This window comes from Epithele typhae (genome assembly GCF_022376455.1).
Source record: "Epithele typhae strain CBS 203.58 chromosome Unknown BXZ73scaffold_47, whole genome shotgun sequence".
NCBI lineage: Eukaryota > Fungi > Basidiomycota > Agaricomycetes > Polyporales > Epitheliaceae > Epithele > Epithele typhae.
Genome location: NW_025954238.1, coordinates 1 through 23,483, shown reverse-complemented (window position 1 = coordinate 23,483; position 23,483 = coordinate 1). Strand labels below are relative to the sequence as shown.

The following is a 23,483-nucleotide window of genomic DNA, read 5'->3' as shown; positions in this document are numbered from 1 at the left end:
TCGGCAGCAGCTCGCGCGGGCGCGAAAGGTATCGATGAGTAAGTCGACGAGCCGGGAGCCAGACATGATGCATGGGTATCCGCCGTAACTATGTGTTGGGTGTGCGTGCGTGCGTGTGGGAGGAGGGGGAGCGAGATGGTAAAATCTTCATCGTCATCGACTGCCCGTCTGGGTCACGCGTGCCGCGCCGCTCAGGCGGAGGTCGCGGACGCGGTGAACGCGTTGTAGTTGAACGCGGCCGGGTTCGGGTTGAAGGTGAAGTCCGGCTTGAGGTCGACGACGGTGGCGCCCGCGCGGGTGAGCGTGCCGTGCATGATGCCCCCGGCGGCGATCGGCAGCGAGAGCTTGTTGACGCCGGCGGTGACGGGGAACGTCTGGGTGTTCGCGCCGCCGTCGGTGAGGGTGAGCTGGCCGTCGGCGGTCGCGAGCACGACCGCCCACATCTTGTCCTGGAAGAGCTGGAAGTCGGTGGGGGCGCCGACGGGGTCGGCGGGCTTCGCGTCGCGCGGGTGCGGGCGCGCGTACATCACGAGCAGGTCCTTCTCGATCGCGGGCGCGGTGCCGGTCTTGAACTGGGTCGCGAAGTAGTTCGTGAGCGCGAGGAAGCCGGAGTGGTCCATGCCGTCCACCCAGGCGTCAGAGCCGACCGGGAGCTGGCCATGCTGGGGACCGATGTAGTGCGACTCGCCGAAGTCGTTCCAGGTGACGATCTCGACGAGGGAGACCTTGTCGCGGTTGGCGATCACGTTCTCCCAGCGGGTGACCCAGAGGTGCTCGTCACCGTCGAAGATGAAGTTCTTGTTGAACGTATCCGCGCCGAAGTGGGTGAAGAACCAGGGCGCGACGGCGGCCATGTAGGTCTGGGCCGAGTTCGCGACGCTGGCGAGGTTGGTGATGTGCTGGTTGTCGGTGTCGAAGGAGCCGATGAACTTCTGGAGCGCGACGTCACCTCCCGTACCGACGACGTTGTTGAGGTCGACGCCGGGGAGCAGCGCGGGTGCCTGGGCGACGTGAAGATCGATGGGCCAACCCGAGTTGAACTGCAAGATCCGCAAAGTCAGCGCTGCAGATACAGAACTGGGATCTGTCAGGACTGACGTTGAAGTCGCCATCCATCACGCCACTAAAGGTGTTGAAGGTAGCCGGGTCGATGAAGAAGGACGGGACGAAGTGGACCTTGCCAGTTGTCTCGGGGTGCTGAGTGTACTGAGTACGCCAGCCGGTGGGAACGTCGCTTTGACCGAAGGAACACGCTTCTCCAGCGAAAGTAGAAACAAACGCCTTGCCGTCGACGGTGAGCTGGTTCGGGCGGGATGCGAACTGAAGAGTGAGGGAGCGCAGAGTCGCGGCACCATCCGCCGACTGGCAGGGGAAGGAGCTCATGTCAAATGAGAAGAAAAGCTTGAAGCCAGAGTTGAGTTGTTCGGCGGCTTGGAAGCTGTGTCAAATGGGCGATCAGTCCATGAAAAGCGGCGGCAGGAAGACGGCGTACGCGTTCTCAGTCTGGGTGGTCGTGAAGGGATCGTTTCCAACGTTGAGAGCAAAGCCGTCGATACCATTTGCCTGTGCGGCCTTGATGTCGGAAAGCCAGTCATCGACAGTGAAGGCGGCAGTGAGGCCGACGATGTGGTGAGCGACGACGACCTTGGGGACACCAGCGGCCTGGCGGGTCTTGAGCGGGGCGGCGGAGACAAAGGAGGTGGCGAGGAGGACGGCAGCAAGGAGGGAGGAGCAGAACATGGCTAAGGAGTGGGCTTGGTCGTGAGGACGTGAGTAGGCAAGGGAGTGGGACGGCTAGCGTCGAAGAGAAGAGAATAAGGATAGAGGAAGGCGACCGAGACGAGGAAGCAGTTGGCAGCACAGCGGACAACGAGCTGGCCATCTCTGAACGGGCGGGGAGGCTTTATACGCGGGCTGGGCGCGAGTGCTGTGCGAGACAATAAGGCTGCACCTCCCACTTCGCACTCGGATCCGGACAATGACCAGCCGCCGGCGCTCCTTTCGCCCGCCAGCCGCATCTCCGGCGCCAGATCGGGCGCTGTTTGGCCACCGCGCGACCAAACACGGCCCAACAGACGCCGGTCCATCATCACCCGATGAATTTGATTCCGAGCGCGCCAGCCCAGCACATCAGAGCACATCCCGTCCGCCGGGCGGTCTCCCAGGCGGCGGTGGGGCGGAGGACGAACACATCGACGCACACTCCGTCCTGACTCTGGCGAAGCTGGTCTCACCGACGCAGAGGCCTGAGCTGCTCGTTCCTCGTACGCGTGACAGGGGGTGCGGCACCAGCGTCGTTGGTCACTGCACCAGTCGTGATCGGAGCCCAGTCCGAAGTTGTCGAATTCATCGGCATCGCCTCATGCATTTGCTGCCAATTTGCTGCGTCCAACGGAGGCCCTATCACCCCTACCGTAAGTTTCCTGATGGGAAGCGCGAGCTTTCCAAAGAGGGTGGCCCCCGCGGTGACGGCGCCATTGCACGGAGAGTGACTGCTCGGATGTAGCGAGAGTGGAAGGGAGCCCGAGGGAGGAGGCCTGAAGCTGAAGAAAGAGGTCCGAGGGAAGAGACCGTCGAAGGAGGTCGAAGGAGGTCGAAGGCAGCGCAACAGAGGCTCAAAGTGCCACGTGCGTGACGACGCTTGCGCGGCCCGGCAGCAAGGCCCGGAGGTGCCGGCTTGCGTGTCCTCGTTCCTAGGCTTCTTCCTCAACCACCAGCATTGCCAACGCTATGGAAGGCTCAACCCGACCGCGGCGGCGAAGCATGACTGATGCCTTCTTCTTCGTCCGAAACCCGGACGCTGCCAACGTCGCTCGCGGTGATCTCGTCAGCATGCTCGAAGAAATGCGGTATGTCCCCACCTTGCAGCACGCTCGGCCGGACGTCTGTCCGTGCTGCGTTGCGATTTCCTCGGAACGAGGACCGATACTGTCTCATCATGCTTTCTCATCGAGCTTGCTGAGTTATGGCCTTTGCTAATCGTTGTCTCTACCGCGCCCCAATTCGCGGTTCCCAGGCAGCGCGAGGCCCATCTCGACGGCTTCGCGAGCTCACTTCCCAAGCTGAGCGAGAGCGACCTTGCCGCCCTCGGACATTCCGGTGAGCGTTCTTCCGTTGTAAGCGACGTCCGTCGCACCTGTTTCGATGCTCTAGAGCCGACCCGGGACCTTCAGGTCCTCCGCCTGGGGTCGAATTTCGTTGATGTGTTTCCCGCACCAAGCGCCGACGCCCTCGCCTCACGAACCACACCGCTAATCTACCCGCCCCGCAGACTCGACGTGCCCGATCTGCCTCACGTCACTCCTTGCTATCCTTTCCGAGGAGGAAATGGCCTCTGTAATGGACTCGCCCGCGCACCCCGTCGAAGAGCTCGGTGTGACCCGCCTCGCCCAGACCTGTGGTCACATCTTCTGCCGTAAAGAGTTGAGTAGTGCCCACAGCCTCCTTTGCCAATCGTGCCCGTTGTGCGGCCCATCTGACGCCTTGCTGTTTTGATCTGTCCATATGACCTGCGACCGGCTGGGTCTTGGCACCTGCGCCCCTCGTTGTGCATACAGCATCCGTGGATGGCTGTTCCAAGGCGTACGTCTTCTCCCCCCGCTACCGAAAACACGCACCTGGACCTCACTGACTGCGCCTGCGCCCCACCTCCTTTGGTGCCTCTCTCTCCAATAGAACACGACGTGCCCGACGTGCCGCACGCCGTTCATCGAGCCCCCCGCTGCGTCCACCGCCTCCAGCGACGGTGGCGAGGGCGGCGCCACCGGCTCAGGACCGGGGCTGGGGGCGATGCCCCCGGAGGCGTCGCTCGCGGCGTTCATGGACCTCCAGTACGATATTGCACACGCTTTCGGGGTGATGCACCCGGACGGCCGCGCAGGGGGTCGCGAAGCAGGGGGAGAGAGCACGCGAGCCGATTACGATGACGACAGGAGCGAGTTCTCATCGATGTATTCGTGAGATACGGACCTGGGGTGATTGTACGGTGATTTGGGGAGATCCCTCGCGTGTGAAGTATCTTTGAGGGATGATGGACATGTTGCATACCACTGCGATGATGCTCTATGCTTTCTCCGCTTTTACGTTTCTAGTGATGGGCGGTCAGACCCGCTGTCGGGTGTTTGTGTGTATGGGTAGACTCGTCTATATGTAATGTCTCCAATCGGGCTCGACGTATATTTGTTCAACTTGTCCAACGATTATGATTGAACGAACCGTAGCAGTCTCAACAGCGGAGAGAGTGAACGACTCTGTCCTGAATTTCAAGCATAGTGTTCCCCCTGAAATCCTGACGACTTGATACCGACCCACGTAGCAGATCAACATCCCACCAGTTTTCCGCACCGTTGACAGCCCCCATCGCCCAACGCCCGCCCAAAGCCGCGCGATCACGACCTAAATGCACAAGCACATGCTCGGCACGCACGCCCAAGAACACGCGATCAATCAAAAAACCCCACCGGCGGAGGACCTGGGCGGAGTCGGAGATTTGCGAGCCGGGCTGCGTAGCACTAGCTCTCTTCCACGACGCGGCGGGCGACTCGGCGAGGACGCGTTGACGGCGTGATCAGACTGGTCTGACCGTCGCAGGCGGCGCGCGGCCTTCGGAACCGCTGGGACGAGGCTGAACGTTACAGGAGGCCCGGGAAAACGCTCCGTCGCGATATTGTGGGGGTGTATGTACTTGCGCATTCAATGCGCACCGCCTCGGGGGTCGTACCTCGAGGCAGTTATCTGCAGAGTTCGATGGAATCTTGCGGAATGCTACCGCACAGGGCTTGGAAAGTTCCAATGGCCGCGTGCACAGGCAGATCATCGTTCTGCCTCTCCAGGATCCCCGAGCGCTGATTGTAGAAACGGTTCTGAGCATGATGCGCGTACTCACCACATTTGTGCTATGGGCTTGGCTGATGGGCATGGAGTTTCTGATAATTCACTGGGTGGTGATGAGCTCAAACGAGAGGGCATATTCTCCTTCAAGCTGAGTTGTGAGACTGCCGTTGGTCGCATGTCGCCCAAAGTTGGCCCAAAGACAGCATGCAACGGGCGTTAATGGACGTGCGATAGGAGGGCCGACTGTTTCGGGCCTGGAGTTGATCCTCTTCCTTTTCCTCTTCTCGCTATGCTCTCGCACTCACCATGCCTTTTCTCTCCACCAACCGTGCCCTGCTAAATCCGCGCTTCGAGGGTTACAAATTTCAGCCTCTCGAGTACGACGAAGTCACATCGCACTACCCCCTTCAACACCGTCCTTCGCAAGCGAACGTCTCTGGTCGTGCCCCACTTTCTTTCCAGGAGGTTCAGAGTCGCGTAAGACACAACCATATCGCCGTGTGCAGCAATGGAACGCGTGCAGCGTATTTCGACGCGGACTTGCGGGTTATCGGAATAGAACTGGACGAGGTGAGTTTCGACTGCTACCATCACCCTCCCTTCGCCGAGGCACTGGCATGAGCCTTTGTACTTTTGCCGTTTTCAACACTTCCCCATGCGTCTGGGTGATTGACTGACATGCATGTTGTGAAAGTAGGGCACTCTGCAGCCTTCCTTCCAGGTCCTTTGCGAGCTCCCGAAACCCATCCAGACGGACGGTGCGGAATTGTTGCAGCGAGAGTACCCATCTCTTGCGTTTCTCAACAGCACGACTCTTTTCGTCGCCGATGGCTACGGCTCGCTATATGCGCTCTCGTTGCCCGACGGTGCTCCGCCAACCCTTTCCGCGCCCATCGATCTAAATCTGGACGAACATGGGCAAGCCGAAATCCCCTTCCGACTACACCAAGTCGCCAGCAGAGACGGTACCGTGGCCGTTGCCCTTCTTTCAGCCAAGCACCACTTGAAACATGCTCCTGCTTTGTCCAAGAGCTCGCATCCTCCTCCCGTAGAATTCGACATCTGGGCCGTTGAGGTCGCTCTTCCCTCGTTGTCCACAAATGAGGCCTCTCCTGCGACCGTTCTCTGGCACCGACGCGGGGCAGACGTTCCACTCTACACCGCGTACGACCCCTCCCGCGCCTCCTTCGTCCTCCTCGGCAGCTCCGCGTACCGACCCGTCGCTGCGGCCGCCGCTCCCGCCTACGACCCCTCTCCCGACGAGCTCGCACCCATCCCGCGCGCGGGAGAAAACCTTGACGGCGCGCCGCCCGACGCCCCCAAGCCCCCGCCCTACTCCTGGACGCAGACGTCGGACACCGTCACGGTCGCGATCCCGCTCCCCGCGGACACCCCCACCGCGCGGATCCGGGTCGCGTTCGCGCCCCGCACGCTCACCGTCCTCGTCGACAGCGCGCCCGCGTCCGCGCCGGGCGACGACCCGGACTCGGCCGCCGCGGCGCTCGCGCACCCGCGCTTCACGCTCCGCCCGCTCTGGGACGCGGTCCACCCGGGGACGAGCGTGTGGACGTTCGACCGCGCGGCGGAGGCGCGCTACGGCGTGCTCGCGCTCCACCTCGACAAGGCGCACGAGGGCACGCGCTGGCCGCAGGTGTTCGCGGCCGGCGCGGGCGGAGACGAGGTCCCGGAGACGCTGGACCCGACGGAGCTGTACGCGATCCGCGAGGCCCTGGAGAAGTACACCGCGGCGCTCGAGGAGGGCAGGACCGGCGCGGGGGGCGCGGGGATCGGCGGCGCGGTCCCGAGCCTGGCGGAGGGCGAGCGGGACGACGAGATCGACCTCTCGGTGGGCAAGACCACGTGCGTGACGCTCGCCCCCGCCGCTGCGCCGGGCGCGGGCGGCGACGGGCACCTGGACGACGCGCCCGTCGAGGTGCTCTCCACGCCGTTCCCGGGCACAGACGCGGGCGGCGACGGGGTCGCGCTCGTCACCAAGAACGGGCTCGACGGCCCCGTCTTCGCCCTCCTGCCCGCCCCCGACGGCGACCCGGCGGCACCGCCGGCGTGGCAGCACGTCGCGACGTACTCGGCGCTCGCGTTCGTGCTCGCGTCCAAGCGCGACACGCGCTTCGTGCACCACACCCCGTCGGCGGCCACGGGCGCAGGCGCGGTCGTCGCGTTCGAGAGCGGGGGCGGGGGCGGGTCCGACGCGGGCGGCAACGCGTACGTGTATCGGGGGGCAGGCCCGCGCGAGAACTGGGCGAAGCAGACGGTCGTGCGCGTCGGGGGCGGGGCGGCGGGAGCGCTGCTTGGAGTCGGCGTGGTCAGGGTCGCAGAGAAGACGGTGGTGCTTTGCTTGTGCGAGGGTGAGCTCGCTGTCTTGCATGGCGTGGTGTAGCATGTATGAATTCGGTTGTGGTGCCGGTGCGCGTGTCTCGCTGATGTCACACATGTTCAAGTAGCCTGAACCTCGACAGCAATCGATCTATGTATCTGTATGCGACCTTCTCCGAGAATACTGAAAACAAAGGAGGAAATCACGGATTCTGGTGGTCCCGGTCAACACCGATGCTTAGGCAAGATAGTCTACTAGTCTACGCCGCCTCCGTGAATCGCGCAGCGTTGGATTAATTGTTTTTGTGCATGAGAGCATGGTGGCGCAGTTTGTTGAGGCACACCACGCGGTCACTCTCGAATGGTGGGAGGAACGAGTAGGGACTGCGCCGTCTGGAGTGGGTAGAAAATATATTAGACGTCGGGTACAGAACCACCGCCAGCACTCAAGATTTTACCGACCGTAACCGTAGCTCTGCACCGGGAACGGCGGTGAGCGTCTCGTCGGGGGGGGGAGGTCGACCAACGAGGGGTATGATGGTAATGACCTGTCCCGTACTGCATGAGAGCCCATCAACTGCACGAACCGACACACGAGAGTGAGAGCCCGCTCACATTTGCCACGGGCAAACATAGATCCTTCACACATTGCAGTGTACTCTGCGATACGCCCAATTAGTGTCGTCAGGTTCTAAGAAGTTTATATCTAGAGATACACACCATCTGGTCTGGAGAACGGCCAATGAGAGCTTACGTGTCGAAGAGCTGCTATCACACTGCGCTCCTTCACCGACATCCCTAGGCGAAGCGACCTGAAAACCAACTGCATGGATCCTTTGATCAGACAATGGCAATCATCTGTAGGAGTGAGTTTTGAAAGCTCACACAACGTATCGTTCTCCAAGACGTAAAATTGCCGCTTCATGCTGGGGTGGACGTAAGCAAGAACCCGAGCGATGTGGTCATATATCCATGTCTGCTGCCCAAGGTAGCCTTGATTCAGACATAGGTTCCGTGTCGCAGAGCACAGGCTGTTGCTTCCTCGTCACGGCTATATGGCACAAGGGCCTCGAGCTGAGAGATCGCAAGTTAACGGGATACATCTTCGGATATTGAAAAATGACACACCTCCAAGTCGGTGACTCGAAAGTTCAGAGTACGGAGTAGGACGCTAGGAACGTCCCCCAGTATTTATCTTCATGTATTGCTTCACTGGGACGAAACTTTCCTCAGGGCTTCAGGCCGAAGCTGCCGATCTCGGAAGGTGAACCTGGTTTATTGCATTGCGTCGGTTTCTATCAGCAACGGGTCGCGGCATGGTCGTGCTCACCTGGTGTTTGGGATCATAGCCCGCTTGCGCGTCCGCTTTTTTCTGCAACCAGACGAGGCGTCCTATCTGTATACGAATGTCCGAATGAGCATCGGGCATCACATTTAACGAGGCACGAACCGACCCCGTGCATGATCAATCGGGCCCGTATGCTCATCGAGAGTGCTAGCCACCGAAGCGCGGCATAAGGACCGCTGCCATTTCGAGCGGCTGAGCGCAACGTCTATGTCGCGCTGCATTTCAGAGAACGGTCTACGCAAAGAGCCAAGTGTCAAAAAGGGTGTGGTCGGGAGTGGACCTGGCCAAGTACTCACTTGATCGACTCGTCAGACGACGTCTGGAGCTCGTCATCGAGCTGACGCGCGTGTTGACCTTCGAGGACTGTTTGGCTTTTGACCAGAAGGATAGCGCTCTGAGCGAAATTCGTGAGACCTTCTGTGTTTTCTGTATCTCAAAAGAAAGTACTCAGCAAGGAGAATGGATATCATCAGTAGGAACGCACCTCGATGGCGTACAGGAGCGCCAAGTGGAGGGGCCCGAGGAATGGAACGAGGTCGAATGTCTCTCTGAGCAGCTCGAGCCCGGTGGTAGAGTCCCCGACAATGTCGATGGACGACCTGGCATTCCGTTTGATTAGCTTGAAAGGGAGACTTTGTGTGAATGGTGGAAACAGCGACAAGGGAGAAGCCGGAAGATGCGGAATACTAGGCACTGACGACCGCATGCCAGTGTTTGTATCGCCTCGGATACAACATGAGGCCGCAAATATAGTGAGCGTAACTCGGTCTGGAGTGCGGAATGCGGTTCGTCCCCCATGGCGAGCGGTCCGTTGATGTGATCGGAGTAAGCTTGTGGAAGCGCCGAGAAAACTCAGGCTCACTGCCATTCGCTCCATTGGCGAGGATGAGCCCAGTCACCAACTTGAAGGCTATAGGCATCTCGCAACGACGCTGCCGGGGCGATGCAATGCGGCCAACAGCATACCAAGGGGAGGGAGGAGGGAAACAGTTTATGAGGCACAGATTATGAGACACGAGACGGAGCAGGACACATGTACAGACATACAGACGATGCATGCGAGGACCACCGGGACCGTTGACTAGGACAGACACTATGGACGCTATGGACACATGCGTTTGCGACACTTGGGCGTGAGAGAGAGAGACGAAGGCAGTGAGGGCGGGACGCAGTGAAGGACAGAGGTGAGGAAGGAAGGAGGACCCGCCGTATATTTACGGGAAGCTGAAGCTTGTGAGAGTCCGTGGAAGCGATCACCGACGCAAAAGCCCGAACGAGGAACACCAATAGTGGAGGTGAAAGTGAAAGGAAGGAAGTGCAGAAGCGGAGAGGCGGCGACGAGTGCGGATATCGGGGGAGGCAGTGGGGAGGGTGAGACGTGAGTGGGAGGTGTGTCGTGTCGCGAGAGAGGATGAATCATCGGGGTGCGAGGAGCGAGGACAGCGAGATTAATACAGTGCTATACTAACCAAGACCAAGCGTCGCGTCGCGACTCTAGACCTTGAGCGGGCTCTCGCTCGAGTCCATGAGACCCTCCGCCTTCACCGCCGCGCTCGGAGCATCGCCGTCGGGTAGATGCTTGAGCTGCGCCGGGACCGCGGCATTCCCGTTTGGCGGCGTAGGCGGGGGTGGGGGTGTCTCGCCTCCGCGAGAGCCGAGAGTTGACAAGCCCGATGAGGAGATGCCGTTCGCACTACTCTTGAGCGTGTAGCTTGGAGACTCCGGGTCTTGCTCGCCGTCACCATCGTGATGCATGCCGTCCTCCTGGCCTGACTCCTCGTCTTCGATGTCATTCATGTTGACGTCGTGATCCGGAGACGCGCCCATCTGGTCGAGCTCTTGCAACTGTTCTCGAAGATTCTTCGTTACGTCGATGCCGGCGGCGCCAAGGAATCCGGCACTACTGATCCCATGGCTCTCAATGTCGTCGTCGTCGCTGTCGTCCCCATCGTCCACATCGGAATGGTGAAGGACCAAGGAGCCATCGCCACTGAGGATGTTCGCGAAGCCACCGAAGAGTGACGTTGCTGAGCCTTCACCAACAGAGGTAATACCGTTCTCCCGATCCCGCTCCTCACGCTCTCGCCTCTCCTTTAGACGCTTCTCATACGCCTCGCGCTTCACGTTGAACGACATAAGCCGGCTCGTGGAATAGAGCTGTGGGAGGCTTTCGGGTGTTTGGAAGCCGATCTTATTCTTCACGCGGTCGGTGACCCAGTTGTACCACTGGTCCTGGGACTTGCCGTTGAGAATAGCCACTATCATGATCGTCATGTTGTCGCAACCAATTCCCGCGCCGGAGGCCGTGTCGGGGGCAAGGCACAGCTCGCAGATGTCCTCACATACTTGAGGTAGACGGCGGCCTTGGGAGATGAGCAATCTTACAACGTTGACAGCCTGTTGAGATGACAAGCAGTCCCAGATACCTGATGAAATGTATTAGGACGTGTGCCTTCGCGAAATGTAGAACGAACGTACCATCACAAGCAATGATGAGGAACTCGTCCTCCTCTGTGACCTGGTGCTCGATAATCTCAGGGTCACAAGTGATGATTTGAGCTTCGGCACTAAGAGAGTTGTTCTTCTTGTACTCGAAATCGCCGAGGGCGCGGGCCAAAGCCAGGTTACCTGTGATATCTATGGGAACAAGCGTGGGGAAGCGTAGGTTATATGCACGTACCATTGACCCGACCATATTCAATGTATCCACCAGCAGCCACAATACGACTTTTCTCCTCTAGAACGAAAAACGCTCGAAGAAAGATCGCAAGCACAGAGAAATGACGACGCACTCTCGTTTTGGGGTTTATGGTCGTAACTCAGAGGCTTCGCATCGCCTTTGACGCCGATTACCGAACGTGAGTCTCCAGCGTTCGCCTGCAGGGCAACAACCAACGATGAGATCGCCTTCAAGAGTCTAATCCGCGAAGAACGTACCACAAGGATCCTGCCATCATTCGTGACTAGTGCAGCAACAGCCGTGCATCCAGATGGCTCGCGAGTGAACTCAGGGCCTGAACATGGAACGCAGCGGAAGTGGCTCAATCAGTTACTGGCATCTTGTTGGAAAGATGCGCTGCAACGTACTCGACTTCATGTCCGCATCAGTCCCAAGGAACGCGTTCTTGAGAGCAAGAGCGTAATCCTTCTTGTGATACGCCTCGTCTTGAATAAGGCGTTTGTGCACGAACTGACCAGCATACTTCGCCACTGCATAGCCTATACAGAGCAAGCGATAAGGATCAACGGGAAGACACAGAGAAGGTTGAAACGCACCGCCGTGGCCATCGTAAACAGCGAAGAAGGTATTGGGATCCGGGGAATCTTCATCTAGATTAAGCACAGTGGTGTGCGCATCCTCCATGCCTGTAGGACGGCATGATTAGCCCACTTGCCACGAGCAGGCACAACTCGGAACGATATTCGGAGCAACTCCGGAGCGCATAAACAGTGCACGTAGTGTGTATACAGAATGTGTGATAGAACGAAACAAAAATCCGAGGACGCTCCCTGGAACAAGGGCGTTCCAAGTGGTAATTGGGACGCAACGAGTACGAGTGCATCCGTAACACAAGCACAGATATGGACGCAGAAGTGACAGCAGATCAGAACGAGATGCTCACTTATTCTCCATCCCTGCATTTCCGAAACTCCGTAGTGATACTTGTCATTTGCACCCTGTTCGGTCGACTTGTCCGTCGCTGAAGACAAAAAAAGGGGAGTCAGGGCGGCAGATGTGGGGACACGAGATATGATGCGTACCCGGCATAGAGAGTGTCTGACCCTGCGCTCGCCATAGGGATAAGGGTGGGGCAGGCGAGGACGCAGAAGACAATCACGCACCATCTTTCAAAGTCGTGGGGCGGGGGAGGCGTGGCGGGGGGTGCGGTCGTTGGTCGTGGCGATCGTGGGCGTGAACGGAGGGCTGGCGAGGCGTGGCGAGGCGTGCGGGGGAGAGGTGGGAGGTGTCGTGTGGTGTCTCGAGTCAGGGATCTGTTGACGGCTGTTTGCGGAGCAAAATCTCTCCCTGCTCGCTGGTGGTGATCCCCGATTAGGCAGTCCTCCCACGTCCGCCGGGATCGCCAGATAAGATCGCCCATTGTTTTGGGCCCCTCCGCCCATTGCTCTTGATTGCTCTCTCCGAGTCCTCCTCCGCCTGCCGCGGAAAGCACCCACTCAGCAATTGCCGTCCGTCTCGCCCCAGTCACCCTTCAAGTCAGCGCGCCTAAGATCCAGCGCTCCACCCCACGCAGACACAGTCAATCAACCTGCCACGTCCTCCCCGCCTCGATGAATTCTGCCGTTCTATCAACGCTGCCGTGCATGCAGGTTCTTGCAATTCGCGGCATATACAGTTTCCGCCGTCAGCGGCCCTCCGTTCTAGCAGGCTGCCCATCACCCGCCCGCTGCGGCGACATGGCGGACCCATCGACCTGCTGGGGCACGGATCCACAGGCTTTCCTATTAATGCTGACACCGACCCTTACGCTTAGGCGACATGGCGTCCGAAGTTCTCCGACCACGTTCTGCCCGCGAACGACGTCGCATAGGCTGTGTACGATTCACGAAGTTATGTAGATAAGCCCATTAATATTGTTATCAGCTCTCCTCGCATTTTCCCCCTTCCGTACTATCGCGCCCAGTCTGGGATCGGACTATGACAGTACGTGGGTGCTCGAAAAATGCTTAGCATCCGCAGTCACCAAATGGCGAAGCACCCACGCATTGAGGCCGTTTGCCTACTTTCAGGCGCAGTGCAGATTAGTGTAGATGGTACAGCAAACTGCTGCACAGCAGAAGGTGAATCGCCGCTGGACCCACTGCAACATGCGTGGGACATGTACTGCTTTGGTTGCGACATCTACACGTTTGTCTTCGTAAGTGATCGCTGTAGTTGATGACATGTCCATTCTGGCCGTTGACGATAGAACGTCAACTAAACTACAACTCTCGCGTGAATAATGCGGAGCCGTGGGTGCCGCGATGGTATCAAGATTGAATATATGGCAACGAGGAGAAATGACGAGGTTGCCCCGGCCCATGTAGATGTCGGCTGAGCGCACGAAGAGCGCGGCAAGTTCTGTCCGCTGTGCGCTGCGTGGTTTGTCTGCAGGAGATATGAGAATGTGTGGTAGACCGCGTCCGACGTGCAGGTTGTCGCTCGTCAGGACTATTACTGCCATCGGCGGTGTAGAAACATATCGGCACAAAAGTCACCATGACACCGTTAGAATACGCATGGGAGATGCGATGGTACCCTGCCACAGGAAGGCTGAGCCTGACCCCATCGGTCGACGTCAAATCGACTTCTTCGTGGACGACGAGGATAAACAGGTATAGCCTGCTGCACGCCCCGACGATGGTGATGACAATTGTGTGCATTTCCGTAGTCCCACGCATGACAGTCACGGCGACACACCTACTCATATTAGCAAGAAGATCGTACAGCTACATCTCTCGTACATGTCAGCATTAGTGTCACACTAGGAACGACAAATGGCAGCATTACAATCTTGTACAAATACGCGCAGCCGTGTTCTGAACACCGGGCTGCCTCACGTCAGACCGATTGCGGGCTGACAGTCTCTACTCTTTGGCTTGTAACTGGCATGCGTGAGCCGCTTTAAGGCCGGCATGGGCCGGGACATGGTCCGAGAAGATGACATGGTCCAAGGATGTCTGACGCACGGAAGGGAAGAAGGGGGCGCCAGCATCACCACTGCGCGCCCCGCGCCGACGAGCCCTTGTCGCGGTACGACGGCGGAGCAGGAGTCTGCGCCCTCTGTGGCGCCCTTCCCCGCGCGGGCGTCGGCGGGCGTGCGGCGACCGGGAGCGGCCGTCCGTTCCTGTACGCGGATGACGGGACGTCCTCGTCGCAGCTCTCCTCTTCCTCCTCTGCGGGAACGAACGCGGCCCGAGCTTTGCCTTTACTCCTCGCCTGCGGCCTTGGCTGGGCCTGGCGCGCATAATGCGGTCCTTGCTCGCTATCGTCGTCGTCGTCGGCGTCTTCTTCTTCTTCTTCCTCTTCTTCGCGCCTCGAAGGTGGTGGCGGCGGAAGAGGGCGATCGTCCGCGTCGAGCCTGAACGACACCCTTCGCCCGCGCGACCGGCTCCGCTGCCCCGGGGGCACCGACGCGGGCCGCAGCATCGGCGACGAACGCAGGGACGAGATCGGCGACGACGGCGGGAGCGTGCCGTCCGAGAAGCCAGAGCCGAACCCGTACGAGTACCCGTGCGCTGGGTGCGGGTGGGAGTGGGCGTAAGAGTGGGCGTGGTGCGTGGGCGTCGCGTACGCGGGCCCCGCGCGCGACGGCCCGGCCTCGGACGACGATGAGGGTGTGTCCAGCCCGTGCGCGGGGCGAGTGCGGTAGCGCTGGTGGCTTGGCGTGTACGGCGGCCGGGGCGCAACGGTGGGGAAGCTGTACCCAGGGCCCGAGGGCGGGGGCGGAGGGAGCGCGCCGGACGCCATGAGGTACGACAGGCTGTGCCACGCCTGGGCAAGCATGAATTGGGCCTGCGGATCCTGGAGCGGCGGGGCGGGGGTCGAGTACATGTGTCGGGCGTCGGGGACGCTGCCGTTGCGACCGTGGCCGCTCGCAGAAGCAGGAAAGGAAGTGCGGTCTCCGTGCCGTGAAGCGTACGGATGCGCCATGTGGGGGTATACGGGAGCCAAGGGTATTTGGGGCGCGGAGCTGCGCGCGCGAGACGGAGCACGGACCGGGGGCATGAGATGCAGAAGGGGATCCTCGTCTTCGTCTAAAAGGTCGTGGAATCTTCCTTAGAATCTGAGGGCGATCCGAGAGCTGTGACAACGTACCGTCTTCCACGTCCGGCGGGTCGGACGATATCCGAGGAGGAATGTCCGAGGAATAACCATCTTGGGAACCAGCAGGAAAATTGTTCCGACCGCGCAGTGAACTACGGACAGAGTGGGTAGGAGACGATGCCACCTGTGCCCTGACTGGAGAGATGTCTGACATGGCAGACAGCGAAGACACCCTGCGACGCTTCTTGCCCCTCGGAATCGATGGTGACAGTGGTTGAGGGGATTCGGGGGTCTTGGCTCGACTGCTCGGGGCCCTAGGTTGCGATTGAGAGCGCCTTTTCGGCTTGGAGGCAACTGGGGCATCTTCAGGGGGCGACGGTTGCGCCTCGGCGACCTTCGCTTTCCCTTTCGCTCTTTTGCGCTTCGGAGGAGGTGTAGATGGGGGCTGCGGTGGCTCGGCCGGGGGCTGGCCGCGGCTCGTACCTGGCTTTCTCGAAGACGTCGTGATCACCACTTCCACTTCCGACCGGGGCCTTCGAGGCGTTTTCTTCGCCTTTTTCGGGGGCCCAATGGGGAACGGTGCAGGGAACGGCCTCGAACTAGGACCCGCAGGGACGTCTTCATCGTCGCTGGGGGTGCGAGGCCGAGGCCGAGGCGTGTACCGCGCGCGGACCTTGGGGAACTGAGGGCTCGGTGACTCACGGGGCAATGGGTTAGCGTCCTGGGCGGGCCGCGCGCTATCCGGGGCAGAGGTCGAACGCGGGGGGGTCAGGAGCTGCTGCACGGGCTCGATGGGTGACGGGGGCGCGGGGTCAGGGTCCGGTGTTTCCGGCCGCTTCTGAGGAGCCGGCGCAGGTGGTTTGGACTTCGACCGCGCGCGCGAACGGGCACGGAACAACGGCCGGCCATGTGTGGGTGGTGGTTGGACGGGAGAAGAGGGTGTCAAGCCGGTCAAGTCGATGACATCGCTTGGCGGGGCGGAGCGGCGCCGGGGGATGGGCGTGTCGTCGATCTTCCAGGCCGCGAGCTCGTCCTCGGAGGACGAGTCGCCGCGTTTTGGGGGCGGCCTCGATTTTCGACGGGGTTTGGGCGGTGGGTTCGGCGACCGACGACGGGGCGGCAGCAGGTCCAAGGGTTCCTCCTCCTTGTCATCGCCGAGATCTGTGAGAGCAGAGAACGGCCCCGGGTCAGAGCTGAACGAAGCCGGCGGGCCCGAGTCTTCCGGCCCGTCGTCGTAGTCCACGTCCAAACCACCCAGCTCCCGCCTCTGCCTCTCTGCCTCCTCAAACTCCCTGAACGCCTCTAAGTCCTCCGGGTTCGCTGCGTCCGCAGGTGGCACGACCCAGCGTTTGTAATACTCGAGCTTCGTCGCCACCGGCGGCGGCGGCGGCGCCTGGGCCAACAGATCGAGCTCATCCGCGGACTCGTCCACCGACTCGCCTTCCTCATCCTCCTCCTCTTCCGCCTCGCCTGCGTGGCTCGCCGCGTCGTCCTCCACCGGCGGGGCCGTGAGGCTCCCGATCTCGTACGTACCCACGGCTGCACGCGTCACGCCCCGGTCCTTGAGCAGCGCGAGGTCGCGGAGGTCTACGATGTCATCCTCGTCCAGGGGCTTGTTGTACCGCACCGCGAGCGAGTCCCAGAACTCGAACAGCCGGTTGCTCGACTCGAGCGCGGGCGCGACGGATGGCTGCCGGGACGTCGACGCGCGGAGGATCGAGGACGAGGAGGGTGTTGAAGACAGCCGGCGTCGTTTCGCGGCGGGTGGGATGTCGCGGGTGTGCTGCCAGGGGCGGATGATGGGGGGAGATACGGAGGGCGTGATCAGCTGGGGGCGCGGGGGCGGCGGTTTGAACGTCGGGGGCCGCGGCGGTCGTCCATGGCGGCGTGGGCGTCGGGGAGGCGGGCGGGAGGTCGACAGCCACCGACGCTGTTGATTTCCCAATCAGGAACGGCTTTGTCGCGTGTTCCTAGGCACGTGATCTCGTTGCTCCGCGGGTCTGCGGGTTGGTGGCGCTAGCTTCAAGTTTTCAACTGGCTCTCTGCCGCGGCTCGGGCTCTCGACATCTGTGCGGAGGAAAGCATCGGGAGCGCTGCAATCGGACGCGCCGAACACGGTCGTGCGGGACAAGTCGGGTCTTGGCCTCCTCACGACGACTGGAAGGCAGGCAATCGAGTGTAGAGAACTTCCGAACGGATCTCCCGTTGGTGCTCAGGATGTGCTGAGGATTGGCGGGAGCGACGGCGACGAGCACTTCACACCGATGCCTCGACGAGTCAGTGCACAATACTGGTCGTGTGACGGTTATTTCCTCGGGACAGAAGGCCTCCGAGCCAATGAACGGACAGCGCGGGCGGGGTTATGAAGTAGGCGTGCCCTGCACGAGGATGTTGGCCACCTCAACCTGATGGCACACGACCTCAGCACTCTCGATCCTGGTCCTCGTTGCAGAATAGCCCGAACACATCCTCCTCTACGCCCACTCCCTCCGATGGCGACACCAAGCGGTCGGTTTCCGACGTCTGAGGTAAAGCTTCCGCCATCGATGACCCTGCAGCCGCGCACAGGGCCGCTTCGTGTCAGGGCGGCGAACTTCCACGAGCGGTAGTCCGTGTGTATCCGCTTCTCGCGTTCATCAGCTGCGTTTGCGTCCATCCGAAGCGAATGGCGGGTGAGGTGGTCACAGCTTGTAGACGTGCTCGAAGCCTCGGGGACGGTTCCTCGTGAAACCCTCCAAAGGCTGTGCCTCTAACCCAGCACGAGAACATGGCCACCACACTCGCGACGACAGCAGTCAATGCCTCCGTTCAGGTTGCGTTCTGTCATCTGTCCATATCTTACGTCAGTTACTTTCTTAGATCACCGGTTAAGGCAAGCACTCACCTTATGCGCTCTCCAAGCAATCTAGAAGGCACCGAGAATGCCGGCTAATAGTAGCCATATCTCCTGCGCATGTCTTGTCAGCTAGTGCATGCTGCGCGCTCGCCAGCTCGGAAATGAAAACGAGAAGGCGGCGGAACGTCCAAAACACCATGACGTGGGGATAGATCACGAGGCACGCGCTTTTCAAACTCCGGGCGCTGACTGACTTCGCCCATACCACAAGCGATGTACTCACGGGGATGCCGAGAGTCTAGAGCATGATTGGGATGGGGATCAACTACTCGTGGGCGGGGCCGAACCCTGACAGGCGAAACGAAGGCGAGGAGGTGAAACGCACCTGAACAAAGCATTGGAGGCCCATGATGCTTGCCGAGTGCAACGTTGTTGTGTCTCGCTCTTGCTCCACATCGTGGTGTGAAGCGCGACATACCCTACTCCAATGTTGCACGCACCCGAGGAAAGGGCGGCGCACGTTCGTGGTGATCCCAGGGCACGACGAGCGACGCTCTAGGACGGGAGTCGACAATGTCGAGCGGCGGGCGGAGATGTCTGAACAGGCGGGGGATCATTGAGAGCATCGTGATCGCTGCACTCGAGGTCGTTGACGTTTGCTCGGTGGCCGAAAAGGGTGACGAGCGGATGACGAGTGATCTGCCCCAATTGTACCGGACTTTCTTTTGAGCAGGCCTCGACGCAAGACGCGCCATGTCATCAGCCACACGCGTGCCTGGGGTGGATCACAATCCGAGCAAGATGCCGTACTTGCCCTACAAGCAACATATCAGCATAGGATGTTCGCAGGCTGACAGACGCACCAGGGATTGTGAGAGACCAAGACGACCTCAGGTACCCCACCGTGTGTCCCCGCCAAAGCATTCCATTAGATGGGGAAGGAAACAAGTACCAGAGGAACAAAGAGTACATCTCCGCAGATGTGTGGCCAAATGGATGCGTCGACGATCCTACGAACGTTCGTTGGCGTAGCTGCGGCCCATGCTTTCCGACGCGGAGGTCGAGCGGGCCGTGGCTCGGCCAAGCTTCCCAGAGGCCCAACCCGGAAGGGCGCACATCAGGCAGTACACTGCACACGACGGCGTGGAGCGTCAGATGGGATGCCACATTGCGCGGTGGAGGGTAGAAGAATTGCAATGATCCGTTAACATGGAGGCAGTTGGCCCTCGGAGGGCCGTTCGTAGGCTCGGAAGGCTCATGATTTGCGCTACCGAGCGCGTGCGTACGCGGTGCTCTAGGATGTAGCCTGCCTGACAGAGAAGGGGTAGTGGCATCTCGAGTCTAGGTCTGGACCGTCACGAGGATCGTTGCTTGCCTCTCGGGGGCCGGAAGATCGATGCTGATGAGAGGGGCGGTCGTTGAACTGGTAGTGTGCTTGTGGTCGAGAGTTTCTGCGCTCCGCCGAATGCAGATATGTCATATGCGAGAAGTCACACGAGCTAAATCGCGACATAGTCAGTCCATACGTAACAAGACTGAGATGGATGGCACAGATAAGCCGTGCATGAGAAGGCGTCGCAGACGTAGTTGTGGCTCAAATGGCTAGGTCGAGAAGACGACGAACCTGGAAATTTTTGGGCTGTGTTCTGTGCATGACAAAGGTCGGCCAAGGTACCCGGTTTCCGAAGTATCGACGAGCACAAGCCAAAAGGCTCTGTGGGTATTCTGATGAGGAGCGATGGGAGAGCGGAGAAAGCCTCGCAGGAGGTGACAGTGACACGGCGGGCGCGATCACCCGCCGTGACAGAGTGCCCGTGACTGCGGGCGGAGCGGCGTTCGTTTGCTTCCGCCACCACGACGCTCCAGGTCGGACGACCACCTCCTCGGGGGACTGAGCAACAGCGCACCCATCGGACGGCCATCTATGAAGGCGTCTCGACAGCCTTGTACGCGAAGGTCCCCGTCGCCCGATTCCCTTTCGGCCTTTTACCGTCGTAACGCGAACGGACGCCCTTTATCATGCTCAATCGTCGGAGAAATCTGGGGCTTTTCGGGGTCTCGCAGTGAGTTCCCGACCTAATCTGTGGCCCACTGAGAGCTCAAGTCATGTTGGCTTCCCCTAGTCGAATCTAACTCGCAGGCGCATGACGCCAAAGCAGCTGCGAGGCCCTCCAAAACACTCTTTTATAGAGCTTTGGATACGGTACTCCTCATTTACACAGCGGCGACGGAGAACACCAATCTCCACTAGGGGGTTTCGATTGTGGCCGAAAGCCTCACCACGCCCCGTGTAGACCCCGGACTCTCTTGCTTCTGGGGCCTGGGCGATTCGTAATCGAGGCCCGCCTGCAATGAGTTTGCATCTTTCTGTGGGGCGGTCACGATCTGAGGTTCGCGACGCGCCGCAGGACCTTCGTTGGTTCAGCGCGCCCTCCAGTGCTTTCTTATCGTCTCGCACCCAATGTGGCAGCCGCAGTTCTGCCGATTGCCCCCGTGGCCTGACGGGGCCTTCCGCTGGCCACAGGGACACGCTCTATCGACTCGTGTGATCCTACGCCGTGCCCAGCCCAGGTTCGCGAATCCTCCGTCACTGCACTTCAACGTATATAAGGACGCCAACTCTGGCCCATCCTTCTGTACTCACCACCTCCTCCTCTGCCTTCCTGGCCAACAAACTGTCTCATCCATCTTCCTCCCCGACCTCAATATGCCTTCCACCTCGAACACCCCAGCCGTCCCTCGCCCCATTGTCAAGGTGCGCTCAACCACTGATATGCCGACCCTCCCTTGAGCTAATGCGACTATGCAGAGGGCTTGCCACACCTGGCCTGGGCACGGACCCATCCAGCCTTTGAGCCACTTCGAGGACTTCCTCCGGAGATTGGCGCCAAGACCGAGTTCGCAAGCGTCTGCTGCGTCCCTCGCCCAAGTAAGTAACTTTGTGGCCACCCAAAGACACGAAGTCTTATCCATCGATCACTAGATGCTGCGGGGCACGTCCACACCCACGCGCACGGCCGAGAGAGGTCTTCTTCCCGTGTAGGCGCAAAGGCCTCGTCTTCGACAGCGGTGAGTAACGATCTCAGATCCTTCACGAGGCCATGAAACTTATCCTCCCCTTTCCCTGCAGCTCGACAAGGCGCGCGCCCCGTCGCAGGAGCCCATCAAGGCCGCCGCCGGCCCTTCACTGCGCCCCGAGAGCAGGTCGCGAACCATGTCCTGCTCGAAGATGTCGGGCTTTCCTCTCAAGAGCCCAGCGGCCTCGATCATCGACCTCGGAACCCACGAAGCGGCTTTGCAAGCTCCGCGCGGGTATTTCTCCGCGCGCGAGTCGCTCCTGAACTGCATGGGCGTGGTGCCCGAGCCCCCCCTCTCCACCATCAGCACTGTGGAACCCGAAGAACGCCGCTCTCGCGCCCTGACGCGCGCCTTCCACGACCCCCGCCACGCCCCCGCCCCCGCGCCGCGGCCACTTCTGTGGCTTCGAGGCTCTCCGAAGCCTCGTCCTCGATCCTCCCCTTCGCCTCCCGCGCGCGCGACTCGCCCTCCGCCAGCCGCTCCCGTTCCACCCGCCGCTCCTCCAGTCGCTCCTCTGTCGACTCCCTCGCCACCGCGTCCTCCTCTGAGGCGCCCGCCACGCCGAAGAGCGCGTCCCTCGTCGGCCTGGACGAGGCACGGGTCGGCGAGCACCGCGACCGCAGCTCTCCATCGCCAAGCGCGAGCGTCGCGGCCCTCGAAGAGATCGAGCGCACGTCGCGCTTCAGCAAGCCGTCGGTGTGCACCGGGTGCAAGCGCGCGGGCGCGAACTACCCCACGTGCGCGCGCTGCGGCGACGACTGGTGCTCGCGCGCATGCCGCACCGGCGCGACGCACGGGTGCCTCGCCGCCCCTGCCCCTGCCCCCGCCGCTGTCGTCCGCGCGTGAGGGTACCCCTTTCCCCGGCCGCGCTCGACGCGCCGGGAGGACCACCCCTGCGTGCGCCGCCGGCCTGTCTCCCACCGCCCACGTTCTCTCGCGCCTCGCCTCCTGCTAGTAGCACGCAGGAAGCTTGGCCCGCGGCGCGGGTACGTGACGGGGCGCCGGGCTGGATGTGGGAGGCTGGCGCGTTGCGGGCGTCCGCGTCGAGGACGGAGATAGGTCACGCCTCCGTCTTCTGCTCGCGTCCGCGACGCACCCTCGGGCCAGAGCACAAAGGCGGGCGCATCCAAGAGGCTCGGATGTGCCGCCTGCCGCTCTCCGCGCACACGACTCGGGCGATGGAATTAGATGAGCGAGGACATCTGCTGTTATTGCCAGTCTATCTACATCATAAATGTATTGCTAGCCACTGGGACAGAGTAAAACCGTTGTAGAGAAACTCGTATCTCAGCAACATTATATCTTGGCTCTCCTGCATTGGTGCGACGTGTTCAGTCAAGCTTCAGATTTGCTGCGCTTATGATATCTCGTGGGAAGCGCCAACATTGTATTGAGCGAAGCAGTGAGAGCGATTGCCGAAGCCCGACTCAGCAGTTTCACTCAGCTCCACTTCAACACTGAGGCCTGAGGTGTAACAGAAACAAGTGATGGATACTCATACGCCCAACGACTATAAGTAGCGTCGCACTAGTGGATGCCTGAACATTTTACCGAGTTAGCCGGCATTACTAGACGCCCAACGAGGGCGTGCGCGGCGTCTTGCTCAGGCGAGTGTTGCTTTCTATCGCTCGCGCTCTCCATCTGAAAAGGACCTACTATATACATGCCTCCAAATGTGCACTGTGTGAGTATGACATTACTCGCAACTTCACCGGTGGGTGTCCATCTGCGTTTCAAGTGACGAGGCTACTGACAACTCACGATTCGTGTCAGGAGCACTCGTGAAGTCCTTGATTGAAGGCTCGTACCTCTTGGAAGAAGCCACAAGGCTCGTAAAGGAACACCACTACCAGGCGGCAATCGCAAAGCTGCACGAGACGGTCGAAGCCCTCGTCGGCCACCAGGTCGCGCAGCTCATCCCGCTCTCGTCGCACAATGGTGGGGGCATGCAATCGCCCATCTACATCGACATGGACGTGGAGTGCAAGCTCAACATCATGCTGTGCTCGAACCTGTTCGTCGAGTGCTACCGCGCGACCGGGGACTATGTGCAGGTTAGACTTCCGTTGTGCATATCTGTCCGTGCGCTCATGAGCCGTTGGACTGTGTTTTTCAGGCGCTCAACTGGGCGGTGGAGATGCACGCCATCCTTCGCAACACTTACTTCACCAAACCGACTCCGTGTTTCGGTCAGAACTTCTGTCATAATGATAGAGACCGTGTTGACGTCGGCATTAACAGAGTGGCTTAACGTGCATCTGCGTTCACAAAAGTACTGGGACGGTCGG

At 60.4% G+C, this 23,483-nt stretch overlaps 8 protein-coding genes across 8 annotated transcripts; 4 read left to right on the top strand and 4 right to left on the bottom strand.

The window, feature by feature from the left end:
• Positions 1-191: 191 nt before the first annotated feature.
• Positions 192-1,740, bottom strand: BXZ73DRAFT_51151 (glycoside hydrolase; the record flags this gene model as incomplete). Its single annotated transcript, XM_048020570.1, has 3 exons — positions 192-1,040; positions 1,099-1,438; positions 1,493-1,740. 3 exons carry the CDS (start codon positions 1,738-1,740, stop codon positions 192-194), a joined length of 1,437 nt encoding a protein of 478 aa, XP_047875072.1.
• A 990-nt stretch (positions 1,741-2,730) lies between these two features.
• BXZ73DRAFT_51216 (uncharacterized protein) lies at positions 2,731-3,960 on the top strand (the record flags this gene model as incomplete). Its single annotated transcript, XM_048020586.1, has 5 exons — positions 2,731-2,849; positions 3,017-3,099; positions 3,272-3,422; positions 3,558-3,582; positions 3,676-3,960. 5 exons carry the CDS (start codon positions 2,731-2,733, stop codon positions 3,958-3,960), a joined length of 663 nt encoding a protein of 220 aa, XP_047875071.1.
• A 1,179-nt stretch (positions 3,961-5,139) lies between these two features.
• On the top strand, positions 5,140-7,231 carry BXZ73DRAFT_51304 (uncharacterized protein; the record flags this gene model as incomplete). The annotated part of the gene is made up of 2 exons (XM_048020601.1): positions 5,140-5,403; positions 5,531-7,231. 2 exons carry the CDS (start codon positions 5,140-5,142, stop codon positions 7,229-7,231), a joined length of 1,965 nt encoding a protein of 654 aa, XP_047875070.1.
• Positions 7,232-8,559: 1,328 nt separating this feature from the next.
• BXZ73DRAFT_79614 (uncharacterized protein) lies at positions 8,560-9,435 on the bottom strand (the record flags this gene model as incomplete). Its single annotated transcript, XM_048023134.1, has 5 exons — positions 8,560-8,563; positions 8,618-8,749; positions 8,812-8,909; positions 9,000-9,134; positions 9,214-9,435. The coding sequence occupies 5 exons, from the start codon at positions 9,433-9,435 to the stop codon at positions 8,560-8,562; spliced, it is 591 nt and encodes a 196-aa protein (XP_047875069.1).
• A 574-nt stretch (positions 9,436-10,009) lies between these two features.
• BXZ73DRAFT_79613 (PP2C-domain-containing protein) lies at positions 10,010-12,284 on the bottom strand (the record flags this gene model as incomplete). Its single annotated transcript, XM_048023133.1, has 9 exons — positions 10,010-10,941; positions 10,994-11,143; positions 11,196-11,252; positions 11,308-11,392; positions 11,453-11,529; positions 11,603-11,734; positions 11,792-11,881; positions 12,139-12,216; positions 12,278-12,284. 9 exons carry the CDS (start codon positions 12,282-12,284, stop codon positions 10,010-10,012), a joined length of 1,608 nt encoding a protein of 535 aa, XP_047875068.1.
• A 1,944-nt stretch (positions 12,285-14,228) lies between these two features.
• BXZ73DRAFT_104005 (uncharacterized protein) lies at positions 14,229-18,743 on the bottom strand (the record flags this gene model as incomplete). Its single annotated transcript, XM_048015776.1, has 3 exons — positions 14,229-15,271; positions 15,333-17,109; positions 18,618-18,743. 3 exons carry the CDS (start codon positions 18,741-18,743, stop codon positions 14,229-14,231), a joined length of 2,946 nt encoding a protein of 981 aa, XP_047875067.1.
• Positions 18,744-20,824: 2,081 nt separating this feature from the next.
• On the top strand, positions 20,825-22,041 carry BXZ73DRAFT_104004 (uncharacterized protein; the record flags this gene model as incomplete). The annotated part of the gene is made up of 4 exons (XM_048015775.1): positions 20,825-20,872; positions 20,927-21,046; positions 21,248-21,594; positions 21,672-22,041. 4 exons carry the CDS (start codon positions 20,825-20,827, stop codon positions 22,039-22,041), a joined length of 885 nt encoding a protein of 294 aa, XP_047875066.1.
• An 827-nt stretch (positions 22,042-22,868) lies between these two features.
• BXZ73DRAFT_79610 (uncharacterized protein) lies at positions 22,869-23,478 on the top strand (the record flags this gene model as incomplete). Its single annotated transcript, XM_048023132.1, has 4 exons — positions 22,869-22,879; positions 22,934-23,249; positions 23,312-23,384; positions 23,410-23,478. Coding segments are annotated over 4 exons (469 nt in total), but the record flags the coding sequence as incomplete, so codon positions are not given.
• Between the last annotated feature and the right edge of the window lie 5 nt (positions 23,479-23,483).